This window comes from Paramacrobiotus metropolitanus, unplaced genomic scaffold (genome assembly GCF_019649055.1).
Source record: "Paramacrobiotus metropolitanus isolate TYO unplaced genomic scaffold, Prichtersi_v1.0 Parri_scaffold0000101, whole genome shotgun sequence".
In the NCBI taxonomy this organism is placed as follows: Eukaryota; Metazoa; Tardigrada; class Eutardigrada; order Parachela; family Macrobiotidae; genus Paramacrobiotus; species Paramacrobiotus metropolitanus.
The window spans coordinates 145,245-167,225 of record NW_026570321.1 but is presented as its reverse complement, the minus strand read 5'-3'; the positions used below and the strand labels follow the sequence as shown (position 1 = coordinate 167,225).

General features: G+C 41.8%; 1 protein-coding gene across 2 annotated transcripts; it reads left to right on the top strand.

Moving 5' to 3' along the window:
* LOC129597171 (receptor-type guanylate cyclase Gyc76C-like) lies at positions 1-11,303 on the top strand. Of its 2 annotated transcripts, XM_055494629.1 has the most exons (18): positions 1-322; positions 733-865; positions 935-1,280; positions 1,352-1,415; positions 1,501-1,578; positions 7,103-7,180; positions 7,347-7,837; positions 7,927-8,123; positions 8,418-8,739; positions 8,790-8,960; positions 9,021-9,523; positions 9,587-9,727; positions 9,834-9,957; positions 10,019-10,114; positions 10,167-10,331; positions 10,516-10,547; positions 10,694-10,743; positions 10,830-11,303. In XM_055494629.1, exons 7-18 carry the CDS (start codon positions 7,358-7,360, stop codon positions 11,144-11,146), a joined length of 2,598 nt encoding a protein of 865 aa, XP_055350604.1. In that variant the 5' UTR covers positions 1-322; positions 733-865; positions 935-1,280; positions 1,352-1,415; positions 1,501-1,578; positions 7,103-7,180; positions 7,347-7,357; the 3' UTR covers positions 11,147-11,303. The 2 variants fall into 2 exon arrangements, with proteins under 2 accessions (XP_055350604.1, XP_055350605.1); XM_055494630.1 differs by lacking the exon at positions 7,103-7,180 and having other exon boundaries at positions 1,501-2,332; positions 7,356-7,837; positions 8,418-8,718.
* The last annotated feature ends 10,678 nt before the right edge of the window (positions 11,304-21,981 follow it).

The window sequence follows — 21,981 nt, the reverse complement described above, 5'->3', positions numbered from 1 at the left end:
GTTATTTATTCTTCCAGACTCTGTTATTTTAGTTTTTGTGGGTTTTATCGATTGAAAATGCTAATTTAATTAGGTATTTCCGGTTGCAACATGACTTCTCAACCGTCAACTTTATCGTTAAGCCGCATGCCATTTCATGTTTGTATATGTGCCTGCATAATTGCCATATGCTGGAAACTTGCCGAAGGCAAAGTGTTTAAAATAGGATACATCACTGGAGCCCAGTACGCTAAACCCTTCCCGATCATATACGACCGAATTGGCCATCGGATTAGCGGAGCAATTTCGTTGGCGGTTAACGAGATCAATCAAAATCATCCTGGTATGTACCGCTCTTAATGAACTGATGCATTATTTAATACGCTTGAATAGAAAATATGCTAAGAAAATGCACGTTGGCGTGTATCGACAGACCCGAGCAGGTTTTTGTACAAAAAATTCTGAAACCACGAAGTATCGCCAGTTCAAAAATGTAGGTATATTTCTTGAATTGAATTTCCTAACAAGTAATCGTCCAGTTTTTGCGGTACTAGAAGATCTTCAGAGCCACGTGAAGTTTTTAATAATGGAGGTGCAGCATAACAGTACTGTATCTGTACAGAATTCCGAGGTTTAGATGCTGAACAGTTAAAAAACAGCAGCAAGCGTTGCAACCTGATGATTACTCGCTGATCCTGACATTCTGAAATAAGTGCACATAGTTAGCATAACTGACCGGCATATTTGTTCCAGATCATCTACTGCTTAATGACACCTTGGAATTCTTTTACGAAGATACGTTCGGTTCCAATATTGACAGTATCAACATCACCGGCAAATGGACGATGTCCGAGCCGATGGACGTAATAATTGGTCCTTATGAAACGTAGGAATACTTTAGCAATAGGTTACTATAGAATAAAATTTTGAACTGAATTTTGGTTATGCACCACAGATGTCTGGATGAAGCCAACCTTGCATCGAGAGTGAATAAACTGATGCTGTCGTATGGCTGTCCAAAACCTGAGGCGATTTCTCTGCTGGATGAACGCGGACGCTGGGTGAACCACGACCATACCAAGCAGGAATATTCAACCTTGATCTTAATGCAGCCTCGTGTACACAATATCGGTCGAGCCGTGGCTTCTCTTCTACTCCATTACAACTGGAAGAAAGTCGCGTTTGTGTACAACGTTTACGAACTCGACGAGGAGAAGGCGGGCGAAAACATCCGAGGTGTCTTAGAAGAAAATGGAATACAAATTCTGCTCAGCCGGATGTATAGAAAATACATTTATGTGGTACAGTAATGCTGCAGTTAACTTTATGAATGGCTCGTAAAGCTCGTGTTGCAGTTGCAGTTTTTACATAGGGACTGGACCCTGACGCTACACCGTTTAAGCAAATTGTGCAAGACATCAAGAATGCCTCCCGAAGTGCGTAGGTTTATCTAGCTGTCAGTACGTTGCCGCTTGTTTTTCACTTGACAGACACCGATAAATAAACTACCGCTATTTTTAGTTGTGGTGGTGGTTGGATACATTGACAGCCATGTAGCGTTTATGAGGGATATGGCCCGAGAGGGACTGCTTGACAAATGTCACGAGTACGACTGGTTGAAGTACATTTTGTATGGACAGTTATACTTTGATGTGGTTTGCAACGGAAGGAAGTGGCCAGAAAGTATCAGCCAATTAGTAAAGTGTTAAGTGTACTTTGATCTCTCATAAAACAATCAATAAAATGTTGTCTCATGGTTTGTCTATGAGTGTTTTTAAGTTGAAGGCGTGTTCTGTCATCTTTCATATTTTGGATCAGAAATCGCTTCTGAGTGCTTGAGGAGAAGAACTCCTTGTGAATGAATTAATGTCATCTTGCATAGCTAGCAGCTCTGGAATATCTGGTCTTGGGAAGTGTTCTCTGGCATATCTTCTTGTCCTAGATGTTGTTGCACTGTTAGTCTGAATGAGTCTGTATAAAGGTCACCGTTAGCAGAACGATTGGGTTAGCGTCGTGCCTGAGTTAGCTGTTTAGTAAAGGTCATTCACCACCATAAACCATCAGTAGCTTTACCCTATCTGACATGGAGGGCATTTGGTGGTGAAAGTCATTCTATGTGTTTTTACGCGCGGTTGTGTGGTTTATCGAGTCGACTAAATGCAATAGTCATTGTTACCTGTCCGATTTCACCTGTGCGATTTTACCTGTGAACCCGGATCGCCTGCCTGTTACCGGTCTACAGTGGGATACCTTTGTGTTTGTTCTTGCGGATTGGATGCAGCTGGATGCCGGCGAGCACGGTGCCAACCGGGTGACGCGGGTGAATTCGCGGTTGAAGAACCACACGGATTTTGTAAGTGGCAGATCGATAGCCGTGTCTAGTGAAGCATGCTGTTTAATTTTGTTGCGATGAGTCATTTCTCCCTGCGTTAAAAAAATTGTTCCGTTTTGCACGATATTGCATGGAATGTGGTTACTACGTGACTTTTAATGGAACACCAGCGTGAATGGTATCGGTTAACTTTTGTTCTTGATACCAGGTTACGATTCAGTAAGATAGAAGTCAGTGTTAAAAGTAATGGGATACAGCAGTTGGTGCATTACGTAGGTAATATTTGTTCTTATGTCCCATGTGTACAAAGAGTCGAAGTTTTTAACCCAGACGGAAGTGTGGGAACGATATACCCATTGAGATAGAAAGAGGTACAAGGTCAACGAACAGTAATTATTATGCTAATCATAACTTTCGTTTAACTACAATAGCTGTGCTAGTCTGTGTAACCCGCCGACATACCATGCGTTTGTCAGCTGTTGTTTATCGGCTTGTACCGTAGATGTGATGAAACTCTTGTGGCCTCGTTGTTGCTTTCGTAACGTTCGCGGCCGGTATTTTATTTGGGCGTGACCGGCAATATTATTTGCCGGTAACCTGATGTAGTTAACAGCATGCAAGTACACGTTTCAGCATTGTTGGGCAGCGTTTTGTTTAATGCATCAACTTTATAGTAAACAGTGTCAGTTACCGGCACTTGCTTATGTAAGTGATAACTTTTGTTGAGCAAAAAAAAAAGCTGAGTTTCCTCTGTATTTCTGTTCACTGTGTAAGTCTGTACTGCCGTGTTCATCCTGGCTTGTGCACATGTACACGCGCGGCGCAATCTCGTAGCTGTTGTTGGTACATAAATACCGGTACAACGGGTACATACCTTTGTTGTGTACTCTGTACATGTGATTTATTAACATGCACGGCAATGCCAATATACTCGTACCAGTTGTAATGATAATTTAGCTCTGCTTTAAGTAATAATTCTAATGATAATTGTAACTGTTAACCTTGAATTACAATGGCTAATAATAGCAATAAGCTATGCCTGCTACAAGAAGCACCTTACCGTTAACACATGTGAGTGAAAGGGAGCTTGTTGATAAAAGCGAAAAGCCATAAAAAGTAGAAGTAACAAAGTGAAGCCGATTACCAGTAAAGAGCCGGTTACAGGCGCGAGCAAGGTTACAACCAATGATCTGAATAGTACGGTTACTGGGAATAACAACGAGTTTCTTAATTCTCAGGATAACGATATTTTGCCGGTTACTGCAAACCTAGAGTTGTTTGAGGAGAGAAAATTTGTTGGTGCAGTTGTACAGAACAAAATGGATGCAGCTGCAGTAAACAAATTAGCTGATGCTTTAAATAAATTAAATCCTGCCAAAGTCGACCGGAAGGTTAACCTTGCAGATTTGCCGTCATTTTCTGGGCAAGACTCAGAATCGGCGGCAGATTTTCTGATAAAATTCAAACTTTTTGGTGAATATTTCGAATGGGATAATGAAAAGTTGAAAGAAATGTTTCCGATGCGGTTAAACAAAGACGCTTTAAAATGGTTTATTACGAATAAAACTAAGCTACCAGACTGGGATGAAACTGAGAAAGAGTTTCTTAAAGTGTTTGGCAAAGTGCGTACGACCTTGATCTGCAATCACTAAGCTTTTCTAATAATCCATTACAAAATCCTCTGGGTTACGTTTTCGAGATTCTCGATTACCTTCGCATAACAAACCCTCTTGCAACAGAGCAGGAAAAAGTACGCGTGATTTTTGAGCACATGCCACCTGAACTGAAAGCAGCAGTTATCGAAGACAGACCAGATACTGTTGATAGGTTTGTTGAGAGGCTTAAAGACATTAAAAGAAAACAACAGTACTTGTCGGTTGTCGGTAAACATGATACATCGATAAAAAACTAACGTGGCAATAAGTCCGAAATGTAATGAGAAAGTACGGTATACAAAGTAGCGCAGGTGTAAAACTAAAGAATAATAATAATAATTAATGATCGTCGATCAATTTTTTGCGTGTTAGTTCAAAGCCTTTAAAAATAAAACTATGACAGTAAGGCAACAGGCGGACAGTATGGAGTATATTAGTTATAGCTGTGTGTTGAAAATAAAATTTTTCTTTGAGTGAATAAAGTTGTATTATTCATTTTAGCCATGGACAGTCAGGGCCCTGGTCTGTAAATGGTGCATTTTCAAAAATATACAAACAAAATTGTGTATGATGATGATGTAAGAAATGAGATTTTTGTGAGGAATTTAGAGAGTTGATAGTGTTAAATTAATGATTTATTTTGCCGCCTGTTGTCTATAAATTTTTATCTGTCAGTAATGATTTTGCAGTCTAAACATCAGCTAATTCAGAATGTTGCTACAAATTTTTGAAAAACTGTGGTAAAATACCGTTACTTTCACTGAAACTAAGGTACAAGTAAGTTCCTGTTTAGTTATCCAATCGTTTTAACTGGCCATGGGGAAGCCCTAATAGTCAGTTACTTTAGTCATAGTTTATTGTATACCTGCTTTCAACAAATTGTATATTGGAAGGCTCTAAAATTTGCAATTTGCCAAGCAAAGTGGAACAATTACTTGTATTTATTTAATCGGTGATTATTGTCAATAGAACTAGAATTTATTCACCTAAAACAAATAAAAATGTCAAAATTTGTGATCTGTATAAATCTATGGTTAGAAATTAAAATTCACAGACAGCGCAATTGTACGACTAACCTTTTAATGATTTGTGTAACTGACTATAATACAGTGGTCTATTTCTCACTTTTCCAAACACGCGGAACTGTCTGTATGTTCCATGCATCCAAAACTGCGTGTAGGACGCACAAAATAAAAAAACAGGCTTGTGCGAATATATTACAGCGGCAGCAGTAAATGCGGTGCAATGCGCTCGTATGTTGTCAGATGTCTGCACTGACTCAGACGTTACGCATTGAAGCGTAACGCACTGAACCACCAAGTTGCCGGCATGTGACTAAAGTTCGATTACTCATGTTGCATTAATAAACCTTTCTGTTTCCTTGGTTTTAACGCGGGCGCATTATGCTTGGTTAAATGTTGGTTTCAAGTTACATCAACCACATTTTGGTTAAGATGGCATTTTCTTCTGTTTCATTTTGCGTTTTTTTTCAAAGTGAAAATTGCATCTTCGTTTGGTTTGCACCATGTGTTGTGTTGTCGCATGTATTCATGTTCAATACAGTGTACATTTCTGTTTTCTTTGTCTGTTTTCTTTGAGTTGCAGGACTGCAGTTTTATTGGTTTCCGTTTCCCTAGTTTTGCATGCACGGCTATATCGATCGATTTTTCGTATGAGCGCCTTGTGCGGGCCGAAGCGCCAAGGTTGGGTGGAATGTTTTTGCAGTCACCGCAGATGAGAATGAGCCAGCAGATCAATGACCTGCAGCGAGGACAGCATAAGTAAAGAGCCCTGCTGTTCAATGTGAGATGCGTTCGTCGATAATGAACTGGATAAATCGCGACATGCCACGTGCAGTAAATATACTGGATGCAACACAATTATGCAGCTTTATCCGCTACTGAAGCGTGCTGTTCTGACCGTGAATGGACCGATAAGGGATGTTTTGTCGAATAATTCAGCGCAGATTGGTCCAGCGTCTGCGGACACTAACTTTTGCCAAAGCGGAATTCACCAAAGCCTAAGAAGGTGCGCGTGATCTTTGCAGTAGATGCAGTGTGGATGCGGAGGACAGCATGATGTGGATACGGAGTGACAGCTGATGCTGATTGCGAAGTGGGATTGGATTTGGTTAACGGGTTGGTCGAGAGCGCCCGTAGTATGGAAACAGGGTGGTCATTAGCGCCCATGTTGAAGTGCGTATATGTTTTGGGAGAGATATCAGGTTGGCTGTCGGCGCCTGGTATTTTGTGAATGCGCTGCGGCATATCATGTGCCGCGGAAGTTCTCTCATCAGTTATTGCTATCGCTTTTACACCTATGGATGGTCTGAGTCTGTACCGCTACCTGTTGTGGTACTACCTGACGTTATTTTTTCGTGACCTTTCCTGATGTTAACTGTGGTGCCATCAATGGACATTTCCTGTCCTAATCTTATTTCAAATTTCAACATCGTATTATGTTCCTGACCTGACCACGTGCCACCACCTGTCAGCTGTATTACGCCAGGAGTTTTACCCGGGGCCTCCATGTAGCCAACGGTTCTCGTGGCTGTAAGTCAGCTGTCTTAAGTTTCGTCAGCAATGGATGTTCGGATGGATCCTGTGGACGTTCGTGCCGAGGACGTCACGGTCCAAAGAAGGAGCGTGTCACGAGTACGACTGGTTGAAGTACATTTTGTATGGACAGTTATACTTTGATGTGGTTTGCAACGGAAGGAAGTGGCCAGAAAGTATCAGCCAATTAGTAAAGTGTTAAGTGTACTTTGATCTCTCATAAAACAATCAATAAAATGTTGTCTCATGGTTTGTCTATGAGTGTTTTAAGTTGAAGGCGTGTTCTGTCATCTTTCATATTTTGGATCAGAAATCGCTTCTGAGTGCTTGAGGAGAAGAACTCCTTGTGAATGAATTAATGTCATCTTGCATAGCTAGCAGCTCTGGAATATCTGGTCTTGGGAAGTGTTCTCTGGCATATCTTCTTGTCCTAGATGTTGTTGCACTGTTAGTCTGAATGAGTCTGTATAAAGGTCACCGTTAGCAGAACGATTGGGTTAGCGTCGTGCCTGAGTTAGCTGTTTAGTAAAGGTCATTCACCACCATAAACCATCAGTAGCTTTACCCTATCTGACACAAAGGAGAATACTTTGTGGTTGGAGTTTATTTAGACAGATATATTTCCAGTGCTAAATTTGACGCGCCTAGATACATACGAGGTACTTGTACACAAAATTACTGACAAAATAAAATCGTATGTTATTACAAGTACTAGAGTATATCGTGTGCCTGGTTTCGACGGTTGTTAATTTTGTGTTTGCCTAACATTTTTGCTGCATGTTGAACTAATACACTTATTTATACTGATTACCTGTCTAAACTCAGAATCCACAGGTATGTTTGAAGACACCATCTCGAATACATCCATTGACATATTCAAATCCTTTCTGGGCGTCATTCCCACGCCAATCTCAGCCCAGCATCATGCGGAGTTTACCGAAAAGGTCAACTATTATTTACAGAAGGAGCCATTTAATTTCACCTTGGGCGCTGCGCACGATTTCAACGTGAAAGAGCCGGCGTTTCATTTGTACGATGCGGTGATGATGTATGCGCGAGCCCTGAACGAGTGCCTGTCTAATCCCACCGGTTGTCGGAACCCGAAACGCGGAACGGCATTAGTAAACTACATTCTGGATCGACCGTTTCAGAGTTACATGGGATTCGGTAGTTACATCGGACGGAATGGGACCGCCCAGGGGAATTATTCTCTGCTTGCGCTAAAAGAACATGTTGTCAATGCGAGCCATTCCGAATTTGGATTGTATGATGTTGCTTTCTTTCGACTGAATGACCGCAACAGAAGCGACTTACCGGTCAGTCAACACAGTTGCCGCTAAATGCTCGTAAAATGTTTGCGACTTTAGTATCTTTGTTTAATAACCAAAGCATAACTTTGTTTCAGATTCTAGCCTACAAAAACAACGAAACGTTTTCTTTCCCATTTGGTCGTGCTCCCCTTGACGAACCGGCTTGTGGATTCGATATGCAGAAATGCCAGTCTAAAGGCGAAAAATACTCACATTGGTACCTTATTCTGGGAATTGCCGGTATCTTTGTATTGGTGGTTTTTGCTCTGATTGCGGGAATGATCTTGTACAGGTGTGTAGTCGCAGTGTATTATACAGCATTTCGAGAGAACCCGCTTTCATAAATCATTCGCTTTGTTTCTGTTACCGTACAACTCTAAATTCGCAAATTTGAAACGCTAAATTTAAAAGTTGAGTAAGTATATCTATAGCTGAATAAGCCACAAGTAATCAAGAAGCTTGTGAGTTAACTAATAACGTTACAAGAAAATGAGTTAATTAATAACGTACTGTACTGGTGCAGGTTACGTGCAACCACTGTACATAAATAACATAATAGTTACTTTTTTACTGGGTTTTGCCGCAGATATCAGTTGGCCAAACGGGAAGCCGCAATGTGGATATGGAAGATTGAATGGGAACAGTTGAATGTCGAGAAGATGCAAAAATACATGGAACACGGATTGGATCAGGACGGTTGCGAATGCGCCATATCCACCAGTGTGACCTCGGTGACGCGGCTTCTGGATGCGGTTTTTGTTGACGTACGGGTACCCAAAAAGCTCAATACCGAACTGGGCTTCTACAATAATCGTGTTGTTGCGGTAAAGTTACTGAAGAAACCGCAGGTAACGTTGACATCGGAAGCCATTAAAGAGCTTATACAGGTACTCAAGGAAAAGAGAAAGGTTAGATTACAAAATACAAAAAAGTCAAGACTTACTGTTTCATTTTTTAGGCACATAGTTTACGCAATGACAACCTGTGCAATTTTATTGGTGCCAGCTTGGAGCCAGTGTGTGTTGTAACCGAGTTTTGTCCACGAGGAAGTTTGCACGATGTACTGTACGATGAGAAGACCGTTTTAGATTGCCTCTTTATGGAATCTATGGTTGGCGATATAGTTAGGGTAAAGTCAAGCCGTTCCATGGGTGGTTGACCGTTTATTCATCAGTGTGCTACTTTTTAGGGAATGTGCTATCTCCATATGAGTCCAATAAAAAGCCACGGTAATCTAAAGCCAACTAAATGTTTGGTAGACAGCCGTTTCACCGTGAAAATCTCAGATTACGGTCTGCACGAATTCCGACGCGGTGCGAGTTACGATCCGCTATTTGAGCTGTGCGAGTTTCGCCAATACTTTGACCGTCTGGTTTGGACTGCGCCCGAATTGCTCCGCGATCCGCATCGTCCACCAGCAGGCACACCAGCTGGCGATGTGTATTCGTTCTCACTAATACTCTATGAAATTTATGCACGCGAGGGTCCGTTTGAAAGAATCCGTTTAACCTCTCAAGATTTGATCAATGCTCTAAGAACGGGAAGACCTGGAGCACCGTTGCGACCGCGACCGGCGGATCTCATAGAAATATCGGACGTTCCGGATTACGTTGTCAGTGTGATGACTGATTGCTGGAGTGAAGATCCTGCACAGCGGCCAGATTTCCAAACTATTAAAAAACGGCTGCAAGTGTGAGAGAACGCATTTGCTTCTATACCTTACAAACGAGAAACATTCTTCGTGGCTTTTTGTAGGAAGCCCACCATTATGGACAATGTATTAGCGCTCTTGCAGCGCTATTCAAATAATCTGGAAGGGTTAGTGGCGGAAAGAACGACAGAACTGGAAAAGGAGAAAACGAAAACGGAAACGCTTTTGTTCGAAATACTGCCAAGGTACTCAATCGAAAAAATGGCATAGCAGTTTATTACTACTAGATTTTTGGTTTGTGGATAAGAGTTTATCGTTTGTGGGTAAGCGTTTAACAGTGATATTTTGCAGGCCGGTGGCTGAGCAACTTATAAAGCAGGGAAAAGTGGAAGCCGAGCAATACGAAAGCGTGACGATATTTTTCTCTGATTTAGTGGGTTTTACTGCCATGAGCGCTGAGAGCACTCCTATGGAGGTGAGTCAGTTCCCTAACAGAAGAGCAAAAGACACATGTTTTAAGTCTCTGTCTTTTGTAGGTTGTGGCGTTTTTAAATGACCTTTACACGTTGTTCGATTCTCTGTTGGAGCATTACGATGCATACAAAGTGGAAACTATTGGAGATAGCTACATGGTAGGATTGAGCGAGTTTATGGTGAATAAAACGTAATGACATCAAAATTTAGGTTTGCAGTGGGCTACCTATACGCAACGGTGATGCTCATGCTGGGGTTGTGGCCAGCATGTCCCTACATCTCCTGGAAGAAATTCAACATTTTCGTATTCAGCACAGACCTGACCAGCCGCTTCTGTTACGGATCGGGATCCACAGTGGTCCTGTTGTTACTGGAGTACGTCTCTAAGTTGGTTGAATTTTGGAACTTTGCCATTTGTTAAAAGAAGACTGAGAAATGGATATGGTTTTGTACTGGCAGCGGCAAACGTGTAATGCAAACGGCGGCAAACGTGTAATACTGTAGCTAGCGACGTTGGTCGTCAATTGACCCTTCACTGAAGCGCTGACTTTATTTACAGGTAATCGGGCGCAAAATGCCACGATATTGCTTGTAAGTAATATTAAAGTTGATTAGATACATCTGATTATTTGTAAAGACTGGTACGGACACTGAAAGCTTTGTCTGTGTATCGCAAGTAAAAGATTTATTACAAAGATTGCACGAGGTACACCGTTGATTACTTAATATTGCTGCAGGTTTGGGGATACCGTAAACACGACTTCCCGATATGAATCTACTGGTCTACGTAAGTTTTCCGTGGATGCAAATACAAAAGTTTGTGAGTAGACTATTTGCAGTACCTCGTTTATCCACAATGTCCGTAAATTACAGCTCAAAAGATTCACTGCAGTCCCCAGTGTAAGGTCCTCCTAGATAGTCTAGGAGGCTATCAGCTGGAGCCTCGAGGGGTGGTGCACATGAAAGGCAAAGGTGACCTTTTGACCTATTGGCTCGTTGATGAAGATCAAATCCGCAAAGATGCTCGTCGAACAAAAAGTATCTCTTTATCAAACGATCCCAATATTCCCAGCCCGATTCTACAAAGGTGGGGGAATCGCTTTAAGCGGCAATTTAGCCGGTTAAAAAAGGATCCATCAACCACCAGTTCGCTCCGCAACTCTATTGTACAAGATGATCTGAAAAAATGAGCAGCGACGAGTTTTGTGTACGTACTATTTTTTATAGCTTATTTGCTGTTCAGGAACTCCAATCTTTTTGGATTGGTAAGCTCGAAGCATTGTGCTACACAGCTGCTACACACAAAAATAAAACAAAGTTTTTTATGGTTTCCTTTGCACGCAACATGCTGCCAAATTTCTACTGATAATGAAAATAATATTCTTTGTGGAAGAATTCAGCGCCGTCATGTATGCTGGCATAAATTCGTTCATACGGTGTGATACAGTACTCTGTATTGTATATATGCAGGTACTGTACAACAGGTATATGTCGTGCTGTTATATAAAGCTCTAACCAGTAAGTACTCGTACTGTATTTTGGTGGTAAAACGGTGCTCCTACATTTCTAATGTCACGGCAGGTTTATGCTTATTTTAGGCCTAGGGCCATTTTACAACGTTATACCCATAATAAGAAATACTGTACATTAGCCCAGTCTCATTCCAGAATCGACTGAATCTTTATCGGGAATAGGAAACAAACAAGAATGCAGTACATGCAACATGTCTTACAGTAGCGATTCGAATGTGCTTTGATTACCCAGTTAGTGTCGCTGGGTCGCTTTGTATCAGTTGACAAGAGGGGATGGGGTGAATTCCCAAAGGTCTGCTCGCCGCAACCGTAAATATTTACATACCAAAGCTAACAATATCCTTACGCGTAAAGCGTGAGAGCATGCGCCATCATACGAGTATATGTATGCGTTTTTGCAAGGACTGGATAGTTGCGCCAAAGCTGTAAGACTCAGTTAACGTCAGTCAAACAATGCCCTTTGCCAAAATGTTGAACACCAACATCCCTGATAACTGTAGTTACTCGTATCTAGAGAAAATTTGTTTTCTATGTCTGTTTATTATGCGATGTCTGGGAAGTGTAGCAAGGCCAAAACGGAGACAGGAAGGGCATCCGAAAATTGTGTGTTTCTTTGACTGGGCGTTGACGATTTGTTCTGCTTTAATTCTGATCGGAACCATGATTTATTTTCTATACAACCTTGTGACATTGGAGATCGGCTTCGCTCTGGAGTCGCCTGCTTTGCTAATGAAAAGCTTTATCAAGGTTGTCAGTCGAATTTGGCCTTTTCTGGGGTATCTCTGCTTAATAATCGCCTTCTGGGATTTTGAAATCTGGATACAGCGATCGTTGCCTTTATGCGAGCTTCGTCTGAGCAGCGGGAACAGAAAACAGCTCCGTGCCGCAGTATTAATATTATTCTGCCTATTTGGGTTTTCTTGGTACCCAACAGTAGACGGACTAATGAGTACCGCCCGAGTGCTCCGTTTGAGCTGGAAAGATAAGGCATTATGGATGCTTTTGGCGTGCTCTGGTATTACCGACTGTTTGGCCGCACTGGCGCAGTGCTTCTTGATTTTCCTTACTGTCGTACTTGGGCTGACCTTTTCGAATCTCTGCAAAACGTATGAGGATTCCAGCCTTGTAGACAGTGAAACTGCACTCAAACAGCATGCAGTGCTCTGCAGTCGCGTTAAGGAACTTCGGAACAGAATGAATATGTACCTCTTGCTACAGTATCTTTCGGATTTTACATGGGCTATGTCTCTGAACAGCATACTGAGCGATGGTACTATAAAAATGAAAACACATGAATATGTTTTCTTTGTTGCATATCAGTTACTGCTTGCGATTATTAGGACACTTGCTTTTGTATTAACTCATCATCGGGTAAGTATTCGCGGCTCATGGAACGGCTAGCGCATAATAGTGTGGTACCTTCTGCATCCGTAGATCGCATCTTGCGTTCTCGTCAGCACTTCCGTAACAAAATAATTTCAATGGATTTTTGTATACTACCGTAGCACCCATTGTAGTGCGTAGCCGGTATATATAATTCCGAATGTCTGACAGGGAATTATTAATTTAATGTTTGCGCGATTTTTGGCGCTAGGCGGCAGCGATGAGTGAAGTAATTTCTGCACGCATTCTGGACATGCCATTGGGAGAATACAAAAGAAATGCGGCAGTAAGAGTGCAGTTAATGGACAGGGAACACATCGGCCTGAGCCTTGGTGGACTGTTGGACATTAACCGGGAATTCGTTATAGGCGTAGGTTCCTCTTGGCATTGCCCGTCGGCTACCACTTACGGTTTCAACAATAATGAATATCAGTAAATAATAATTATTGCGTCTTGTAATTTTAGCTCATTGGAGTTTTTATTGCCTACACCCTTCTGACATGGGACGATGAAAAGAATAAAGGAATAGTCTGCACTGAAATTAAAAACGCCAGTTGTACGATATGCATTTCTTAACCAAGAAGCCGGAATAAGATTCTGCGTTGTGAAAAGTCACCTATGTTTCACAATGTCATCCACTGTCGAGCGCTACCCGCTCGCTCTTATGTAGGTTTAAATTTATTTTATTGTAAGCTGCTGGTAGTTAACATGTACCAAGCAGTTCGCCGTCACTACGAGTAACTGTGCTAATGCGACAGTAGCTGCAGCTAAAATTCGAGAGTGAAACTGTTTAATAAAGCTGTCGTCCGCTATGGGCTTGCGTAAGCTTGAGGGACAATTCAATGAATATTATGAATTACCGCAAGCTGTTAACTGCAACAACCATACACAGTGGATCCTTCACCTGTTACCAGGTTTACCACAGGGAGAATCGAAAGAGAACGGAGGTACGTAAACACAATAGGTACATGATGTTCCCAGAAGAGTAGCTTGCATACCCGGTATTTTCCTGCACCGGGGATTATAACACTTACATGGGCAAAATAGGCCGACACTGCGAGAATGCCTGGCGGTGTAAGCCCCGTAACAACATTACAGCGCGGCGCCGCGAACGGTGTTCCCTCCGCACCCCATATTTCGATCCAGCAGGACCAGCACTAAAGTTTGATAATTTTTGTGGAATTTTAAAAACAATGTGTTGCGCGAGTATATAGCGCAAGCGTGTTCTGTGGGTCATGAGCAGCATGCATCATGAATCACATACATATTCATCATCATAACGGGCGTGCTTAAAATGGATACAGTTGCGGATGCGGTTGAATGCGGTTGGTTGTTGTGGTTGAGTGCAGGATAGTTTGTTATTGTGAGCAAGTCAAAGGTTGTGGTTTGACGATAACAAGCAAATGATTGAGCGTGAAGAAAGGAATGAATCATTGTGTGAACCAATAGTGTGTCTTTGTTGTCTGCAATGTTTTATCTCTCGTAACATGTATTAAGTGCCTGGCTAAAAAAGTAGTGTGCGATGAAGTTGTCAAATGATTTAGTACATCTCCATCCAGCCTCGGAACAACTTCTCTTGGAATATCTGCCTTTATCTTTGCATGCCATTTTGTTAGCATTCGAGTTGTTGTCTGCTAATCTGCATTAAAGGTCATCGGGTCGGATCAGCCGCTGTTGTTTAGCGTTGTAGTTAGTGGTAGATAAAGGTTATATCCACCGAGTCGATCAGAACCTTTAGTTACGCGACATGGAGGGCATGTGTGCGTAGCAAGTAAAGGTAGCTGAAGGTGTGGAGCTGCGAGGAAAGGTCAGCATATTTTAGTAGTGGTGAGTTTATGACCACTGCAAGATTTTTTAGAGAAGCAGTTTTGCTAGCAGCAGTGAGTGTGTCCTGTTGCAAGTGAGAGTTTATTAGTAGTGGTGAGCGCAATACCACTATGAGTGCTAATTGTGCGGCAACAGTGAGAGTTATTCTGGTGCTATATTTGCTGATTGATATTGTGTCATTGTGGACGCTGTGAGACGAGCGACGAGTGCGGATTGTGAAAGGTCACAAGTGTCGCTTACAGCAAGCCACGCGTTGTATGAGCGAGTGGGAGAGCGATATCAAGTAAGAATACTTTGCACTGCTTACAAACGACGTCGGTGAATGTTTTAAGGCTCGTTAGTGCATAAGTTGGTGCCGGTGTTCTGCGGTTCTTTTGTCGGAGCGTACAACGATAGGTGTGTTGGAGCGGAAGCGGGTGCAGGTGGTCGACAACTAACGGGAGCAACATAACGGCATTCCTCTGTAAGTCGTATGGCAACTTATCATTTTTGCTTTCTTTTCGTGGGTCCTTTTGTTCATGACATATTTTAAACAGGATAAGTTAATAATGATGTGCAGTTGCTTTCAGTTTGTTTTTTTAAAATAAAGTTTGTGTCAAAAATAGTCATTTAGTTGACTTCGGACGAATGTTTGTTATTAACTGGTTAATGATGAAAATTGATCTTATGATTAAGTTGACCTTAGAAGATAGTCCTAATATTACTAGAATCGTAAATCATCAGCTTACTATAAGGGATTTCGATCATTTTAACAGTGTGTGCTCTAGATTGTTTGCGGATTTTCCCTGTATTCTTTCGATTTCTTTTGCATGTAAAAAATACAGCGTATATGGTGAGACCCGCTTGGAAGGAAATATTTATAAGCAGGACCAGCAGAGTAGAAACAGTAATACTTAAGTACGTATTTAGGTATATTTCGATGCCGTCTTTTCATGCCATTAATTTTGGAAAAAAATTTAATTAACTCTTAAATATCTCGATTTGTAGAATAATTAAGTTTTTTATCTGCGCAAGTCAAAAGTCCTGCTGACGTACCAGAAAGAGCGAATCTGTAAATCGTCGTAACCGATCGTTTTGACATGCCCCTTTAAAATGCGATTCTTGAATTTTTTTGTTGCTGATGATTAAAAAATCTCTGATTGCATAAATTTATGTTTAAAAAAAGTGCTTGTACGTGAGATGGCAGGAATTCGCCTTAGAGATTTACCAGTATTTGGTGGACAGTCCACCGAATCTGCAGAAGATTTTATGGACAGGTTTAACAGAATTAAGAACTATTTTTCGTGGAGCGATGAACAGTCTTTGGTGCATTTCGGTTTGTGCTTGACAAATGCTGCCTTAAAATGGTTCAAGAACAGCGAATCCAAACTGAAAAAATTTTGCGACGCAGAGCAGGTATTTTAAAAATCTTCGGTAGAAATCTGTTAGACTTAGATATCAGTAAATTCATGTCAAAAAATTCCGCAGTTGACGAACCCTTGACGTACGTATACGGTGTGTTGGATTACATTGCTGCAACCCATGTCAGCGCTGGAGAAGAAGAAAAGGTCAGAATTCTTTTCGAAAATTTGCCGATGCAGCTCAAAGCAGATATGATACAAAATCGTCCCAAAACAGTCGAGTTATTTACTGAAAGGCTGCAGGAAGTTCGTAAGAAGTGTCAATATCTAAAAGCTGATGGGGAGGTGCCCGATGATTGTAAAATTTTCCCGCTTTCTAAGATGTTTTGACGTGCTACTGGAATTTCCAACTAGTTGTTCGCTTAAAAAAAATAATTCAAAAAAACAGAAATAATTCCTAGCTCAGTTAGCTAATAATTCATAAACACTAGTCTAAGTATGAATCAATTAAATTGTAATTATGCAAGTAATGTTCTTTTGGAGGTGGCGCAATTATCGGTACACCAATAATGCAAGAGAGTAAAACCTTTATGTACTTTAGCGCTGTGAATGATTCAGTCGCTTTGCTTAATTCTAACAGTTTTGCTGATTTGTGCCAAAGTGTTTTCTTTGTAGACGTTTAAGGGGTGCATTTTCATAAATATCTAGTCGTGGTTTATCAACAGCGTTTGTCAAAATTAAATGAAAAAAAACTAATTTTCTTAATAAAAAATTTTGAAATTCGGGTCTAATAATTGATTCGCACCGTACAATCGCCGTAGGTAAAATCTTTGACAGCGTATAAGCCGTTAGTGATGACTTTTTTTTTACAATTTTGTTTTTGGAATCGCTGACTTCTGTTTGGAATTTAGTTGAATGTTTTAAAGTTGTGAAACAAAGCTGAAAAGAGAAATAAATGAGGATGTTGTGAGAGAAAGATGAGTAAATGAAATGGGTCAATATTTTGAGCACACTTTTATTGTTGTTCCAGCTTGCGCAAGCACTGTCGCTTAAATAACAGCATATCAGAAAATTCGAGAACATTTTCACATCGTTTTTTAAGATATCATCATGTTTTGGTACCTTTTGTCTGCTCAGGTAAAATATCCACCATGCGTTATGTTTTACACTAGAACGCTTTAATAACATGAATCGCAATTACTTATGCACTGGGACGCCTCTGCATATGTTCGGGTTATTCATGAAAAAATCGGCAGACAATTTTCAACTACAAATATTCTTTTGTGCAAGCTTGCCGGCAGCCCACTCAAGAAAATTGTTTCATAGCGGCTGTAGAAACATTAAAAAAAAAGAAGAGAAGAATTTGGTGCTCAGGGTTCAGATTACAGTACATTAGTATATAAATTCCAAAACATTGTCGCTCATTCGGCTAAAAGATCCTGTCTTATTACGCAGTAAAAAAAAGCGATTCAAAATCAGCGTATGGGTTAATTCTAAATTCTGTATGAAAACACCAGTTTGCAAATTTGGTGCACTGCAATCAAAAAAGCGCAGGGTAATTAGCGGAAAATGGAAATTGAAAAAATCATGTTCATTAAATTGCACGAAGTCGGGACCACGATTTGTTTTTTTCTAATCGGAAAATTATCTGATAAAATGCGGCATTTTTTTGTACGTTTACATTGGTTGCGTTGTGCTCGTTTATTTAGGCTTTAGCTATTGAAGGTAAAATATTGTTGCATAGTTTTCTGACCATCGAAACTTTTAAAACAGCTAAAGATATTAATAGCTACCTTTCATTGTTGCCATCACCCATTAAAGCTCAATGCACGAGTTGCATATGATTCCTCATATATGCTTGATTTCTATTGTCGCACCCGAACCACACCCCATTGTTAAGTACGCTCTAAATCATATCATATTGCTCTGCGCTTATTAACGTAAAATATTGGCCTCAATATTTAGTACATCGGCACTTAACTTTACATCAGCACTTAACTTTCCTTTTTCACTTTCTTCATGTTACTTGCTGGTCAAGATGCAATAAAAATGCAAAATAAAGTTTACTTTCGGCCGTAATACTTTTATATGCTTTCATAAGCTTTACACTGCATTAAATATATTATATTTTTATATAATCAGTGTTTGAATAATTGTCTACCTCAGCTGTACAGTTGTTGGTATTGGGAATTATCGGGATCTGTATTATTATTGAATTTTGTAGAGTACAACGTGCCAAATTCACTACGTCAACTCGTATCTTTATATTCATACAATCCTACCGTCCAAAACGTAGTCAATTTTTTTTTATGGATTCGTCAAAGTGTGGTCAGTTTAAGTCAAACTTGGTCTTAAAAAATCAATATTTTCCTGACCAACTTATCCTGAATTTTGATTTTTTTTTAAAACGTTCTGGTCAGAAAATTGTAGGAGTTGGTTTTAAGTATGGCGAAAAGCAAGTGCAGTACCAAGAATACTTACTATTGTGAAGCACAGTATGTAAAAAGTACATACGGTACTGTAACCGTGGATATGGATCTGTAAGTACACTTTTGTCAGTACAGCAGAAAGGGTAATGTGGATTTTTACGTAGTTCAAATTCTAAACAGCCGGCAACTGCCGGAACAGTCTATAAATTCAAACCTGAACTTTCCAATACAAACGTGGCGAGCATGAAAGCGCGAGGCTTATCTTGTACTAACAATCATTATGCTTATGATACTCGTACAGATTGCGCAATGTGCAAATGATACTCGTAACAACAATAAGTCTAGGAGATGTTAGTTCTCAGTGTGAGGGTCTAGTAATGGTGTAATTCTTATGTGAGTAGGTGAATGTTATGCTTGCATGGGAGGTACTTGGTAGAAGAACTTGTCAGCGGACAGCCTACGACAACGGGAAAGCCGGCTAACAAGATTCTGCATAGTCTGCGGTTTAAACGTTTCATTCAGCAGCGCCCTAGCCGGAAGAAGCTGCACAGCTGTTTTGTCGCACCAGCGCACAGCCAACTAGCGTGGCCAGACGGAAGGAGTATCTACCGGCGGTGCCAGCGGAAGGAGTGCTGCTGCGGTGTCCACGTCTAGTGCGAGTTGCAGCACTAAAGAGACGTGAGCCAGTGCAAGTAACAGCATGCGCGGGATATTGAGTGCCGTGATTTGTTCGAGTAAGAGCGCTGATAAAACTTGACTTGTGCGAGTGCTGGTGCAGGTGCGGTATCTTTTAAAATTGTGTGAGTAGTGACGTTGGAGCATGCAATGCAGGTGACAGCATTGCGAGTGCTTGTGCGAGTGTTGGCATAAGCGAGCGCGTATTCAGTGCAAGTGTTAGCACTGAGAGTGTCCATGCGAGTTGTGGTATGGGCGAGGTGAAGTCCTGTGCGAGTCAGTGCACAGTAGCGTGTGTCCGGCGTGAGTGATGGCGCGGACGAGAGGAGAACCCTGTGCGAATCAGTGTACAGCGGTAGATGTGTCCGGCGTGAGTTATGGCGCGGGCAAGTTGGTTAATGGTGACAGTTGTGACACTGGAAAGTCGATATCCAGTGTGAGCGGTGGTTTTGCGGAGATGATGCCGGTCAGTACAAGTGCCAACACTAGCGAGTGCAATGTTAGTGTGAGTGGCAGTACTGGCGAGGATGGCATCGGAGTGAGCGGCGCAAGTGGTCAGTGTGGTGTCAATGTGAGTGGTGACATTGGCGAGTGTGGTGCCAATGTGAGTGGTGACATTGGCGAGTGCGGTGTCAATGCGAGTGGTGCTATTGGCAGCAGAGTGGTCAGTGCGAGTAGTGGCATTGGCGAGTGTGTGTGCGTGGGAAATACAGATACAGAGAACATCAACAAACATGACGATATGTTGCGGACGTGTCAGGAGTTGTTAACCGGATACGTAGACCGGATGGGAGACTCATTACCATTTCCGGCGGAGTTTGCATGGATGGCGGATGAGTTGGCCCGGATTCGCGTGCAGTTAAGAGCATTAGTCCCACATGGAGCGCGGTTTACCCTGGAGTCACCAACCGACATCTGCTACGGACGCCACGTAGTGTACGATTTGGATAAGTTCATCTATGGACAGTTTCTTTACTACCGTGGAGACGACGGAGCGATGCGTTATGAGAGCAAATACGGCTTTGTGTACAAGGAGTGTGGCGCCCAGAAGGAGCTAGTGTTAGTGGGAGAACATCCACGATTCTTCAATCCATTTAAATGGTTCGTGGAAGAGGCCATTCGCGATACGTACGGACCGCGCTTGTATCACAGTACACTCCCGGAGATGCGCCTTCAACACATCACGCGGGAGGTGACGGAGCGGAGAGCGCAAGTCGCAGCGGATGCGGCGGCAGACTATACTGGCATAATGAAAACGCTGGACTTCGCGGATCTGCTAGTGCGAGGAGGGAGCGCGCCGGAAGTTGTGAGCGAACTAGACGATGATGCCGGTTATCACCAAACGCCGGCTGAGTCAAGTGCGAATGCGGTAACAATGCAGTCTGCACCGGTAGAGGAGATGGGCACAGATTCGGTGGATGCCGTACCGGAAGGGGGCAAGTGCCATCCGAGTTAAGGGATGGTGGTCACCTTCTGGGACGGTCGGACTCGAGTGTCTGGACGGATTTCGGAGCGGGAGTGAGTGTTAAAGCGACCCATGACGAGGACGTCATGATCCATAGGAGAGGCGTGTTGCGCGAGTATATAGCGCAAGCGTGTTCTGTGGGTCATGAGCAGCATGCATCATGAATCACATACATATTCATCATCATAACGGGCGTGCTTAAAATGGATACAGTTGCGGATGCGGTTGAATGCGGTTGGTTGTTGTGGTTGAGTGCAGGATAGTTTGTTATTGTGAGCAAGTCAAAGGTTGTGGTTTGACGATAACAAGCAAATGATTGAGCGTGAAGAAAGGAATGAATCATTGTGTGAACCAATAGTGTGTCTTTGTTGTCTGCAATGTTTTATCTCTCGTAACATGTATTAAGTGCCTGGCTAAAAAAGTAGTGTGCGATGAAGTTGTCAAATGATTTAGTACATCTCCATCCAGCCTCGGAACAACTTCTCTTGGAATATCTGCCTTTATCTTTGCATGCCATTTTGTTAGCATTCGAGTTGTCTGCTAATCTGCATTAAAGGTCATCGGGTCGGATCAGCCGCTGTTGTTTAGCGTTGTAGTTAGTGGTAGATAAAGGTCATATCCACCGAGTCGATCAGAACCTTTAGTTACGCGACAAATGAATACCGACACCGGTTTTTCCGACGGAAGCACCTACACTTATATTAAAAGAATTTGCAAGTTTTGGCTGGTACTTCTGCGTTGCTTTGGATGTGTCAGTAAACCGAAGCAAAAGGAAATTCAGTCAAAAAGTAATTATATCTTGGATCGGGTGTTAACAGTTTGGTCTTCCTTGGTTCTGATGAGAACTGTGCTTCAGTATTTGTATCAGATTAGTACGTACAAGATTGACTACGCACTGCAGTCGCCTTCATTATTGATGAAAGCGTTTATTGCTGTTACGAATACACTATGGCCTCCTTTGATGCATATTGGTATAATTATTGGATTTTGGGATTTCTCGAAATGGCTGGAACAATTTTTAAGAGGTGGCCAAGTGGCGTATTTAAATCCCGCTAATAAAAAACAACTCGTTGCACTGGGAATCACTCTGTTTTTTCTTTTTGTCCATTCGCTGTACCAAACGGTTCGTGAAGTAACACATTCCATGGAGAGTATGAACTTTTATCTATGGAAAGGTTGCATGCTTGGACTGTCGTTTTTATGTACCCGAATCAGCGACAATCTGGCTGTCTAATCGCAGGGTTTTCTGGTGTTTATTTCCATAACACTCAGTGTGACCTTTTCAAGCATGAGCAAGTCTTATCAGAGCGCCACTGAGAAGGATAGTGAAATCGTTTTGCACAACCATGCTGCTCTGAGTGCCATCGTGAAAAG